The sequence below is a fragment of the Desmodus rotundus genome, chromosome 12 (genome assembly GCF_022682495.2).
Source record: "Desmodus rotundus isolate HL8 chromosome 12, HLdesRot8A.1, whole genome shotgun sequence".
In the NCBI taxonomy this organism is placed as follows: Eukaryota; Metazoa; Chordata; class Mammalia; order Chiroptera; family Phyllostomidae; genus Desmodus; species Desmodus rotundus.
The window spans coordinates 49,234,014-49,247,455 of NC_071398.1; the positions used below are offsets into that span (position 1 = coordinate 49,234,014).

The 13,442-nt window shown below is 46.7% G+C and overlaps 1 protein-coding gene across 2 annotated transcripts; it reads left to right on the forward strand.

Annotated features, from left to right (window-relative positions):
• Nucleotides 1-2,702: 2,702 nt before the first annotated feature.
• On the forward strand, nt 2,703-11,232 carry LOC123480717 (leukocyte immunoglobulin-like receptor subfamily A member 6). 2 transcript variants are annotated; one of them, XM_045203527.3, is made up of 7 exons: nt 2,703-2,858; nt 3,313-3,348; nt 3,576-3,839; nt 4,074-4,376; nt 9,202-9,315; nt 9,832-9,884; nt 9,956-11,232. In XM_045203527.3, the coding sequence occupies exons 1-7, from the start codon at nt 2,825-2,827 to the stop codon at nt 10,100-10,102; spliced, it is 951 nt and encodes a 316-aa protein (XP_045059462.2). In that variant the 5' UTR covers nt 2,703-2,824; the 3' UTR covers nt 10,103-11,232. The 2 variants fall into 2 exon arrangements, with proteins under 2 accessions (XP_045059462.2, XP_045059463.2); XM_045203528.3 differs by having other exon boundaries at nt 2,710-2,858; nt 9,974-11,232.
• Nucleotides 11,233-13,442: the final 2,210 nt, after the last annotated feature.

Sequence of the window (13,442 nt, forward strand, 5' to 3'; positions counted from 1 at the left end):
CTCAGCAGCAGCGAGGACTCTTGACTCTCCACCAGGCCAGGTCTGGTGTCAGCACTCCTCCTGCTCCTGACACAGATCACAGCATGCTTCAGCTTCACTGGCGCTCCCTCGACAGCAGGAGCCCCCTATTGTCACAGTCACGCACCAACAGCAGCTGCAGCTCTTGGCCAGCGTCGTGCTCTGCAGCCGGCAAGGGCCAACGGGCGCTCCACAGCAAAGCTGCTCACACGCCCTTGCGCGTTGATCTCAGGGCGCGGAGGCTGGGGAGAGAAGGGCGTGGCATTTACTGCTCCCGTAAGGGAAGTGTCACTGTTACACCCCGGTAAGAATTTTAAGATGAAGCTAGCACCAACAAGAAGTAGCTATCAGAGGCTAGCAAGGGTTAATAAATCAGAGATGTGGAAGATTACCACGAAGGTGCCTGTGTCTTCCACATAGCATTCAGATTTCCTCGGCTTGTCTCCATCTCTCTGACCACCAATCTTTCTTATTACTAAAAACAAACAAACAAACAAACAAAGAGAACCCTATTTCTCAATTGAGTTTATGCCGAATAGCCAGTAATGTTATGTGTCGGTGGTTTAGCTGAGAGGTGGAAGTAAGGACATGATTTACCAGGGGGCAGACTGACCATCACCTGCAATGGATAAAAGGCCTTCGTCCCCTCCTCCTGAGGGATGACTGGCTTGTGTCTAGTTGTGTGAACAGTATTCGTATCATGTGAAGGGAGACCACGATGTCGCTGTTGAAGTATGTTTAAAAGACATGTTTGCCCTAGCTGGTGTGGCTCAGTTGGTTGGAGGGTCCTCCCGTGAACCAAAGTGTCGTGGGTTCAGTCCCAGTCGGGTCGCATATGGGAGGCAATTTCTGGAATCAAAAAAATATATAAAATAAAACAAAATAAAAAAATAAAAGAGCTCCAACACCAACATGATGAGGAACAGCTCTGACGGCTTCGCTCTACATCATTGTAGCTAAGCCTGACCTATGTTTTCTAGAATTTTCTTCCTTCTGTGCTCCCAGGTGGGGAACAACCACCACAGATATTGGAACAAGACTTAGAAAATGGAAGTGAAGCCCCAGGTGTGTCGATCCCTAGGCAGCACGTGTGCAAATGCAGGCTCAGTCGCATTGCACGCCGCACATGTGACACAGGACAGGCTGTCTCAGCCTTGATGTAGGTCACAGCCATGTCCATGGTTCTTCTTCCGCCTCAGCTCCTCCCCCCACTGGGCTGTCACCTGCACCAGCACAGGTATTTCTGACGCTCTGTGGTGCAGAGCACCACACGCCATTGAGGTTGGAGAGGGTAGTAGACAGACTGACCCCAGCGTCTCCGGATCTGGCCACATCCTATCCAGCATTTCCTCTCAACACCCCTCATGTCCAGCATCATGACAGCGGCCACCAGCCACCACATGACCTTGCACAGAGCTCTTCAGCTGCCACCACAGCCCCACAAAGTCTGACACCCTCAGTCAGAGCTACCAGAGTTTTTGTGAAGATTAAGTGCAAACTCCCTCCGAGGATTCTACCTGTCTGGAATAAAATAAAGACTCAGTAAAAGCTTAGTTATACATTGCTTCAGATTTGGAGTTAAGATCACCACATGAAGGTGGAAGGGGAGAAGATCCTAAGTCAAAGCTACATGTTTATCGAGGAAAATAGTGGGTGTGGGGATGCAGTAAACTTCAACCTGCCTGACAATTGAAGGACAAAGATGAACAAGGGTGGGAGTGAGGGAAGATGAAGAAGGTGAAGGGATTCAAAAACACGGTGACACAAGGAAGCTACATATTGGCTGGTCAGCACAAAATGCAATACACAGACGAAGTTGGATAGATGGTACTCTGATGACACACTTGAAACCTATGTAATGTTATTAACCAACACCACCCCAGTTCATTTAATTTAGAAAAGGACAAAGGTGTGACTTCAGCCAATGTGCTATCTCCTTTAGGTTTAACGTTGATGGATTTCCAGGTGCAGAATCCATGCCAACGTGACCTTGGAGAAAGAAATACAGAGCTACAGGACAAATGATGGTTCCACAGCGTCCCCTCCAGCGAGGTCTGTCTGGGACAGTTTGCACACCTGGCAGGTAGCATTTTTCAGGAACTCATGATCATCCCTGCCCTTTTGTATGTGAAGCCTGGAACACAGAGCTGACAAAAGAGGACAGTGAGTTCACACGGTATTTCAGAGCAGACCTCAGGTTGGGAATTATTTATTTCCTGTTTTTTACCCTGTGGTTATCTTACCCCGCCCACTGCACAGAAAGATTAAAGTGGAGCACAGAAAATACAAATCAGATTAGACGGACAGCAGGCTCTCCTTTCTTTCTTCCTTCCTTTCTTTCTTTCTTTCTTTCTTTCTTTCTTTCTTTCTTTCTTTCTTTCTTTCTTTCTTTTCTTTTTTTTAGGCAACTGTGTCAAGGCACACCCTGGCATTTAGCAGCAGGGGCCACGAGCTCACAGAGTACTTCAGAGCACATCTCGGGAACTACTTCCGACTTGCTTTTTATCTGTGCTCCCCACTCACTGTGCACTTTAAACAGAAAGGTGAAATGCTCCTGCGGAACTGGGGACAGAAAACGGGGACGAAGTTGGACAGATGGCACTCTGAAAGTCAGATAGATGACTATCATCTTCATGACTGAGCTGCGTCTGCAAGACTCTCCCAGAAGAGGTTGCGAAATGCCTTCACTTAGGGCTGAGACCCAAGGCCACCACACCACTTCCTGTTGCCTTGCATTCCTCTTAGAGAAGGCGGTGCCTCCCGAAGCAGTGTCGCTGGGCCAGGCAGCCAGCTGGGACCCGCGATCATGTCCCTGGTTCTGCCCACTCTGCTCTGTCTCGGTGAGTCTGGGCAGAACGGTCGGGGTGCAAACAGAAGGCTACAGGGGGTGTGTTGGTGGTACTATAAGATGGGGCCGCTCGCCAAGAGAAACGAAGACAACAAAACAGAAAGGAACTCATCAACACAGAGAGCTGACTGACAGTGGCCAGAGGCGAGGAAGGTGGGGTGGCCGGGTGGAAAATGGGGAGGGATTGAGACGTACAGGTTGGTAGTACGAAATAGTCATGGGACGTAAAGTACAGCATAGGAAATATAGTCAATGATATGTAATAACTATGTACAGTGTCAAGTGGGTGCTGGAAATATCAAGGAGACACTTGATAAAGTACGTGGTGGTCTGACCACCGTGCTGTACACCTGAAACTAATACAAAATAATATTGAACGTGAACTGTAAGTGAAAAAAAACCTTTTCTTAAAGACCGGGCTGTTCTCACCCACTGTTTTCTTCCAGAGCTGATTCTGGGTCAGAGCACACAGGCTCAGAAAGGTGAGTATTTTTTATATTATTTTTTATTTTCATCTTTTTTTCTTATGATGAGGTGAGTATTTTTTTTTTAATGTTCCAAGGACTGAGTTGGGTTTGGCCAGATATCGCCTCTCTTGGCCACTGGGAGGAAGCGTCTTTGCATTTAACCTCACGGCTGTAAGTGTGGAGGCAGTGGGGAATGGCATGAGAAGCAGACACACCTGTACATTTCTCACCTGTTCTTCTAGGAGGTTTCCCCCAACCTAATATCACAGCTCAGCCTGGATCAATGGTTCTATCTAAGAAATCTGTGGCCATTGAGTGCCAAGGGCCTGGGGAAGCTGAAGCATACAAGATATTTAAAGAGGGAGGACCTGAGCCTATGGAGACTGAGACGCCCACTTTAAATATCAAAGAGATGAGACCAGACCAGACAGGACTGTACCGCTGTTCCTACAGGAGTGGAAAACGCTGGTCCCCGTGCAGTGGCCCCCTGACGCTGGTCATGACAGGTGAGTGACACTTGGGCAGCAAGGCCAGGTCGGACCCATTGCAGGGGGAGAATCGGGCTCTCAGATAGGAAGGCTCAGTCTCTGGGGGAAAAAACCCAGGGCGGTGCAGAGAGCGCATTCCTCAGGGCAGGGCAGGGAGCGGCTGGAACCCAGAACCGTAGCTCCTGTTGAGAAACAGAAGGGACAATGAATGTGTATGACCCCCCTTTGTCACCAAACTTCCCTCTTTCTCAGGAACTTATGAGAAACCCTCACTCAGCAGCGTGAGTAACCCTGTGCTGGTGGCTTCAGGAGGCAATGTGACATTGAAGTGTTCCTCAAAATTCAAGTTTGATAGATTTATTCTCATCAAAGAAGATGGATTTCACACCATCCAGAATCAAAGCTCCACACGCCAGGACGGTCAATGCCAGGCCATCTTCCACAGGGGCTCTGTCACCCGCACACAGGCAGGGACCTATAGGTGCTATGGTGCCTTCAACGACAGCCCCTATGTGTGGTCTCACCCCAGTGACCCTTTAGAACTTGAGGTCAAAGGTAAGGAAGCTTGTTCGTCCTCATGTTCCCACGTGAGGTTGATGATGTCCAGTTAGAGTAGAGGTTGGGGGAAAGAGGGCAGCTAAGGGGGTGGAGGTGTCAGCACCCTGTTCTTGGACAGGAAGCTGTGAGATTACCCTCACCCTTCACCCGCCCTGTAGCCCTCCTACCCTGTGCCCGGGCCTGTGAGGGCATGTGAGTCATTGTGAGTCTGTGCACAGAGAGCCCAAGTGGAGGTAATGAAAGCAGCCTATTTCATTGCCACTTGCATAATTTCCTGATGGTTCCACGAGACCCACAGACCCCGGACCTACACAGGGTGAGTCACTGGTGTGTGTAAAGAATTCAAAGTCCAAGTTTTCTTACCTCTTCTCACAGACTTGGAGTAAAAATAGTATTTATCAGAGACAGAGTCAGCTTTTCAAGAGGACTTCTGGTCCTCGCTGGGTAGCTCAGTGGGTTAGAGCATCGTCCCCATACACCAAGGTTGCAGGTTCAATCCCCAGGCACTGCATATATGAGAATCCACCAATGAACGCATCGATAAGTAGAACAACAAATCACTGTTTTTCTCTCCTTCTCTCTCTCCCTCTCTCCCTCTCTCCATCTCTCTCTCAATGAACATATCCTCAGGTGAGAATTTTGAAAAAAGGACTCTTGAGCCAAGACCTTCTGCAGCTGTGGCTGCCATCTCTGCATCCCTACATGTTGAGAAGAATTTAGTGTAGACTTGCCTTGCCCGCAGTCCCACAACATGTGTCTATCGGTACCTGTGACATGCGTGCGTTGCGGGACCATTCACAGAGAAATAGACGCATGCGTTTCCAAAGGCGGGTGGGGCAAGGTGAAAGTTCTGTCTTGGACTTGTGCTTCTGAGAAAGCTGTGCATTATCTTACAAGCATTGAAAGTTAGCTTATGAATGTTGAGCTACAAGGGTAGAGGGCTGTAGATACAGGTATAGAATTGATGTTCATAAAGATTACAAAGAATGTAGGGGAGAGTGAGGAGAATGTCCCAAGGAGAAATGTAATGCAAGCAAAAAAAAAAAAAATCTATTGGATTAAAAAATACATAAGGGATGGGTAGAACAGGGGCTGGAAGGCTATGGCCCAAGAGCTAAGTCCAGCTCACTGCCCATTTCATTAGAAATAATTTCTAATGAAGTGAAGGGAGGTAGAAGAAGGTAAAGGGGGAATAAGTGGTGATGGAAGGAGACTTGACTTGGTGTGAACACGCAGTCCTATATACAGATGATGTATTATAGAATTGTACCCCTGAGCCCTGGCTGCTGTGGCTCAGTGGATTGAGTGCCAGACTGAGAACCAAAGGGTCTCTAGTTCGATTCCCAGTCAGTGCACATGCCTGGGTTGTGGGCCAGGTCCCCAGTTGGGGGTGTGTGAGAAGCAACCACTCACTGATGTTTCTCTCCCTTTCTCCCTCCCTCCCCTTCTCTCTAACAATAAATAAATAAAGTATTTTTTTAAAAAGAATTTTATATAGGTGCCCCTAAAACCTATATAGTTTTATTAACCAATGTCACCCCAAGTAAGGCAGGAGAGAATAATGGGGGGGGTAAATGGGGACAACTGTAATTGAACAATAATTTTAAAAATTTAAAGAAAGAAAAATAAATAGATAAGAAATCATTTTATTGGCATCTAGCATGTGTTAACCATACTTTTATTGGAATCTTACCAACACGTAAGAATTCTTTACGTGTAGTTTTGGCTGCAGCAAATGCATATTTTCCACAAATTTTGACATAGCAGCTCAACTCTTAATTCTTGAAGTGCTCTCTTCCATTAGCTTTGCTATCTTTACACTCTTTCTTAATTTTCATCAAATTTATTGGAGTGACACTGGTTAATAACATTATATGAGTTTCAAGCATACCGTTCTATGATATACCATGTATATATTGCATTGTGTGCCCACCACTCCAAGTCAAACCATCTTCCATCACCATACATTTGACCCCTTCGCCCTCTCCCACCTCCCCCCACTTCCCTTCCCTGTGGTAACACCATACTGTTGTCTGTGTGTGTCTGTGTGAGCGGTTCTTTTCTCTACCCCAGGGGTCAGCAAACAATGCCTGTCATGCGCCAGATCGTAAATGATTTGGGCTTCGTGAACTGTGGGCCCCTTTGCCACTAGTCACCTCATGCTTTGTAGCACAAAAGGACCACAGACAACCTCAGCAGAGAGCACGGGCATGTTCCCATGAAGCATCACGTACAAGCGCTGAAATTTGTTTTCAGATGTTCGTACATGGCATGAAATATTCTTCTCCTCTTTTTTTCCCTTCATTTTTATTGTTGGCACTATTACAGACGTCCCTATTTGCCTCCCAGCCCTCCCCCACTGCCCTGGGCTTCACCACACTGCTGTCTGGGTCTGTGGGTCATGCAAGTTTATTCTTTAGCTAATGTCTTCCCCTTCTTTCATCCATTCCCCGCTCCCACCCGCTCCCCACTGACAGCTGCCAGTCTGTTCCATGTGTCCGTGCCTGTTTCTATTTTGTTTCTCAGTTTACTTTATTCATTCAATTCCACATATGAGTGAGATCATATGTATTTGTCTTTCTCTTGAGTGGCTTATTTCACTTAGCATCACTTAGCATAATAATCTCGATTTGTGTCAACGGTTTAAAAATGTAAAAATCCATCCTAAGGGCCAGGTCCACACAAAAAAACAGCTGATCTCTATATTGATGCAAAGCTCTTTCTTTTGAATGCAAGAACTTTACTGAAATAAATGCAATTAAATTTGTTGACAGCTTAAAAGGGCGGAACTTAAACACCTCTCTAAGTGCAGGACTAAGGGCAAAGTGGACTCTTGCTGGGTGTGGTAGCCAGACAGGTGTGTGTCCATCTTCCAGATGTTTCTCTGCAAAGCTCATCCTTTTCTGGTCAGTAAGGATGTTCTCTTTGTCCTAGACCTTGGCCTTGACATTCTCAATCTTGTCGCTGGGCTCCACCTCCAGGGTGATGGCCTTTCTGTGAAGGTCGTCATGGAGACCTGCACCCCACCACTGAGGCGGACAACCAAAGCAAAGAGAACACGCCCGCTGACCAGCAAAGCTTGATCTTTGCTGGGACTCAGCCGAAAGGTGGCACACCCTGTCTCACTACAATATCCACGTTCTTTCCTCTTTTGTTTTTTAAATCCTCACCTGAGTATATATTCACTGAGTTTAGAGAGAGAGGAAGAGAGAGAGGAAGGAGGGAGAGAGAAAAAAAAAAGAAGCAGCAATGTTAGAGACAGACATCGATCAGTTGCCTCCTGTACATGCCCTGACCAGGAATCGAACCCACAACCTAGATGTGTGCCTTGACCTTTTGGTGTATGGGGACAGTGCTCCAACCAACTGAGCCACCCAGCCAGGGCCAAGTTCTTTCTCACCTTATGATTTCATGAACGAAGCAAATGAGGTGATCAAAATCATTCCCTTCTTCTTAGAAACAGGGTATTAACCTAAAAATTAAAGGCTTTTCCAAATGAGAGGCAACTAGCATTTGTTGAGATCAATAATAACGGCTGTTCCGGAGTCTTCAATTCAATAAGAAGGCCTAATAGTTTTCCAATGAGGAGACAAAGCCAACAGGCCTTTATGAGAAAGGGAAGGAGAACGATTCATAAGAGGAATACATTGCTACTGGTGCAGGAGACATAACCAGTGATGATGTCATCACACTAAAGGGGGTCATTCACCTGTGTGCAACAAAGTCCAATCAAATGTGAACAGGAGTTTGCAGCCAAGAAAGTAAAGGCTTGTTTTATGGAAATGGCACCAAACCTGGAGCCACAGGTGAGCTAATGCTCCAAGACCTGGCTCTCAGAGGGCTTCTAGGGGTGGGTCGTACTGAAGGAAATCATTAATCATGGTGACTAAGGGTTCTGGTTAGGGTCGTGGTCTCCACTGATTGGTCAGCACTAGGGCAGGAAGTAGGTGGTCATTACATCAGGCCTCACCTCAGCCAGGGCGTCATTCTGTCTGGTCTGGTGGGTCTGGAGCTGAGACACAGCTGAGGCCTAGATATTATCTCCAGTTCGACTGAAGCCTGTCTCTGTGGGTAACAGACCCAAGGCTTTGTTCCTGAGGTGATTTAATGCTGACCAGAGCTTCGTTGTCCTGAGGGCCTAATGACTAAGGTAGTGGATGTTTCAAGGGAGACAGAGGGGGGAATGAGTCCAGGTGCCGGAGGAGGCCAGTTTTGAATCAAAGGCACAGAAAGGAGAAAAGTTCCCATTAAAGAAATGAAGTTTCTGTACAGTTATAATGTTCAAGCTAAACAATGTTTGGATTTTGGTTTGTTTTTTGTTTTTTTTTAGATTTTATTTATTTATTTTTAGAGAGAGGAGAAGGGAGAGAGAGAGGGAGAGAAACATCAGTGTGTGGTTGCCTCTCACACACCCCCTACTGGGGACCTGGCCCAAAACCCAGGCGTGTGCCCTGACTGGGACTCTAACCAGCGACCGTCTGTTTCACAGGGCAGCACTCAATCCACTGACCCACACAGCCAGGGCAACAATGTGTTGTTGTTGTTGTTGTTGTTGTTGTTGTTGTTTCATTTTAAGCCCAGTAGTCATAGTACTGGCTTTCTTCTTGCCTTGCACACAGTTCTCTGGGACACAAGGTTGCTAAGGCCCAATCCAAGGGTTCCTGTGTCCTGTTTTTCACATTCCAGGCTTTGAGTTATACCACATGCAAGGCCGCCGCTCCAACCTGGCAGCTCCGGATCCACTTGAAAGTGGTTCCGCTCGTATTAGGGTTTATAGGGGTCAACCAGGGCAGCTGCTCCAACCCTCTTTTCTCCTTTGCAGGCTGGCCCCAAAACCTGACTTTTCTGATTGGCTTGCCGGTGTCCATCCTGCTGTTCCTCCTCATCGTCCCCCTTTTCTTACTCCTCTGCCATCGCCATCGCAAAGCCAAAAACAGTACGTCCTACAGGGAGGGACGGAGACAGGGGCAGAGCCTGCAGAGCTGCAAATCCTACAGGGGAAAGGGGCAGGGGCGTTTTCTGGGGGGTGGGGGGCGGTGAGGGAGGCGTGGGCTGATTTGCTGGCTCTGGCTGTGAGCACGATTACCTTCTGAGCCCCCCACCCCCACCTGTGAAACCTGTGACAGGGCCGGGACGTCTACAATGGCCTGAGAACATGACCACCTGCGTCTCAGTCCGTTCTAGCCGCGGCAACCCAAATAGACTGGGAGGCTGAGGCAGCGTTCAGTTCTCACAGTGGCAGGGAGAAAGCTGGAGTTCTTGCCTGCTGCTACAGGGCACTAACCCCAGTAGGAGAATTCCATCTCTAAGACCTCATCTAAACCCAATCATCTCTCAGAGGCACCACCTCCCAATACCGTCCCATGGCGAGTTAGGGTGTCAGCGTATCTACTGGGGGGTTGGGGAGGGCGGATCCAAAACGCTGCCCCTAACAACTTCCTCTTCCCTCCAGAAGCCACCAAGACGGGGAGGCAGCCACAGGCAGCGGAATCAAGGAATAGACAGGTAAGAGTTTCCTCCTCTCCTCTGCTCTCCAACAATTCCTGGGTCCCCGGCATCACACCAGCATGTCACAGTCTCCCTTCCTTTCTCAGGCGTCTGAAGCTAGAGACCCACAGGATGTCACCTATTTGCAAGTGGCCTTCAATGGCCCCAGCCAGGGGACATTTTCGATACCCAGACAGACCCACAACAGCGAATATGCAACCATTGCCCCAAGATGAGCTCTGCTTTGGACAGTAAAACTTAGAGCTGCCTGTTGGGAGGTCCCTCCTCTGGAGTCACTGTTTCTGTATCTGAGGCTGCCATCCCGGCCGAGGGGACCCATGTGAGCCCCTGAATCTGGAGACCTGAACACTTATCACCCAGTCAGTTCCAGAATCTCTACAATAGCCTGGACTCTGCAAAGTTACTGGAACAATGACAGAGTAATTTTTGTATGTTTTCATTGATTAAAAAAATATGCTTCAGTTCTCTCAGGTGCCAGGTGTTAGGTTGCAGCCGAGAAGCACAGAAAGATCCTAAATTCATCCCTCTCGTCAAAAATGCGAGGTCTAGTGCAGGGCTGTAGAAATGATCGCCCAGAGGCCAGATCTGGCAAGCCACGCGATTTTGTACAGCACCTACATTTTACTCTTTTTTTTTTTTTTTTGCATTTTTAGTGTTAAAATATATATAATGTCACTGTAAGAAATATCCATTTTTCTTGTGCGGTAGACCATGGTGGGGTGAACATGGAGAGAACTGTACTTGAACAACAATTAAAAATGAAAAATAAAATAAAATAAAATAAAGGGAAAAAAAGAAACATCCAAATTTGTAGGGAATTTTTGTAAGAGTTTATTTGAGCCAAACTGATGGTATATGCCAGAGGGCTAGATCTCAAATGCACAGAGAATAATAGTTTTGCAGGGGGGTTTGTGCATTTGAAATTAAGAAGACAGTGGAAGGAAGATTACGATTACTTGGAGGTGGAAGAAAGCAAGACAAGGATCAGATTACAGGATAGTAAATAAGATTATGTGCTTTCTAAACGGAACTAACAAGCAAAACAGAGACAGACTCAGAGATGGGAGAGCAGATGACAGCCCTGGGGGTGTGGTGAGGGGACAGGGATTGAGCGAAAAGGAAAAAAGGACTCATGGACAAGGACATCACGTGGTGACTGCTGGGGGCGGGGGCTATGAGGGGACTACATGGTAATGGAAAAATATAATAAAGATTAAATTTTCTTTTTAAATCCACAGGGCAAAAACAAAAAAAGATTATGTGCTCTCTCTGGGGTTGTCACAGCTAATTTCCAAGGTGTGTTAACCTCTATGCACAGAAACAACACACATTGCTGCTTAAGGCAAAGATAAACCTTTGACTAAAGAACTCATGGGCCTGGGGGGGCGAGTGACTACCCAGTTATGACCAGATCACCCTGTGAGGTCACTTTCCCTAAAACCCCTTCTTCATTTGCAATAACAAAATGCACCACCTGAACCATTTTTAAGTACAGGCATCAGTGAGCGCTGTTGTACAAACATCGCCAACATTGCATCTCATATGGCTGAAAAGATCAAAAGAGGAATATTCTTTTGTTTTAAGACTTTATTCATTTATTTTTAGAGAGGGGAAGGGAGGGAGAAAGAGAGGGAGAGAAACATCAATGTGTGGTTGCCTCTCGTGTGCCCCCCACCAGGGACCTGGCCCGCAACCCAGGCGTGTGCCCTGACTGGGAATCGAACTGGCCACCCTTTGGTTTGCAGGCCGGCACGCAATCCACTGAGCCACACCAGCCAGGGCAGAAGAAGTATATTCTTAACAGCTTTACTGAGGTATCATTGGTATACAAAGACCTGGATATAACTAATATGTACAGCATTTTAATAGAATTAATATGCAAAAACCCATGAAACCCTCATCGCGATCAAGATAATAGACATACCCACATTCACAAAGCCCAAAGGACCCCAAAGAGGATGGAAGCATATGAAAAAAAAATAACATCCATAATTAAAGAAATTTTTTTTAAAGTTTTGTTGGAACACAACCGCTCATGTTCATTTACGTATTACGTATAATAGCAGAGTTTAAGTGTCGAAACAGCAGGGAGCGGAAGGCGGATAGTCAACAGTTGGTCCTGTGGCTTCTTCACCCAGCTGAGGATAGTACTCAGGAAACAGTATCATTTATAAAATCCTCAGTTAGTTCTCATACAATCAAGAGACAACGACTTAAGAGATGTGGCTCTACTGCATAATTTTCAAACTTGGTTGCATAGTCGGGTCAACGAAAGAATTGTCTTTAAACAACCAGGATATGAAAGCAACCCAAGTGCCCAACAATAGACAACTGGACAAAGAAGTTGGGGTACAGGTGTACACTGGAATATTACTTGGTCATAAAAAAGAATGACAGCTTGCCATTGTGACAGCCTAGATGGACCTGGAGGGTATTGTGTTCAATGAAATAAGTGTGGCAGAGAAAGACAAATGCCCTGTGGTTTCACTTATATGTGGAATCTAAAAAACAAGATAAAATAACTGAGCAAATAAAACAAACAAACTCATAGATACAGAGAACAAACCGATGGTCACCAGATGGGAGTGGGGTTGAGGACGGGTGAATAAGGTGAAGGGCTTAAGTACAGACTGGCAGTTATAAAAATAGTCACGGGGATATAAAGTACACCACAGGAAATATAGTCAATAATATTGTAATAACTGCCCTGGCTGGTGTGGCTCAGTGGATTGAGTGCCAACCTGTGAATCAAAGGGTCACTGGTTCGATTCCCAGTCAGGGCACATGCCTGGGTTGTGGGGCCAGGTCCCCAGTAAGGGGCATAGCAGAGACAACCATACATTGATGTTTCTCTCCCTCTCTTTCTCTCTCCCTTCCCCTCTCTCTAAAAATAAATAAATAATCTTTAAAAATTCTTTTAAAAATAATATTGTAATAATTATGCCTGGGGCCAGGTGGGCACTAGGACGATGAGGGGGAACACTTTGAAAGTATATGATTGTCTAACCACTAAGCTGTATACCTGAAACTAATACAAAATAATACTGAATGTCAACTGTCATTGAAAAAGTGAGAAATAAAAAAATAAAATAAAATGGAAAAAGAAGAAAAGGGGGTTGGGAATCAAGGAGGAGTGTCAAACGGGGCTGCGAGGCTTCGGGACAGGGTGTGAGACAGGTCTCCCCGGAGACCACAGAGAAGACGAGACTAAAAGGCGGGCTAGTGGAGGAAGCCATATCACAGAAGGTGGGGCCTGAGCCCAAACTGGGGCGTGGGCGTGGAGGGAAAGGGCCAATTTTAGGCCTGCTCCGGAAGCGGCATCAGCTGGCCAGCCTCTGCAGGCGAGTGAAAGGGAGAAGCTGTCAGAAGCATCTGTTGTGCAGAATTTCTGGGAAACAGTTTGCAACGTGTCTGCAAATAGAAGCCGTGGGTCACATTCGAGTGAACAGACCCATTTTTGGAACTTGTCCTGACGGGGAGAAGTTACACAATGGGGAATGCTCAGGAAGTCTCGGTTCAGTGTTCTTGAAATAGCCACAGAGAGGCCCACGTGCA

What these genes read in the sequence shown, in the direction of transcription:
- LOC123480717 (XM_045203527.3), top strand. Translation starts at nt 2,825, where the DNA reads ATGTCCCTGGTTCTGCCCACTCTGCTCTGTCTCG. An exon ending in GAGCACACAGGCTCAGAAAG is followed by an intron (nt 3,349 to 3,575) that starts GTGAGTATTTTT and finishes CTGTTCTTCTAG; the next exon opens with GAGGTTTCCCCCAACCTAAT. An exon ending in CCTGACGCTGGTCATGACAG is followed by an intron (nt 3,840 to 4,073) that starts GTGAGTGACACT and finishes CCTCTTTCTCAG; the next exon opens with GAACTTATGAGAAACCCTCA.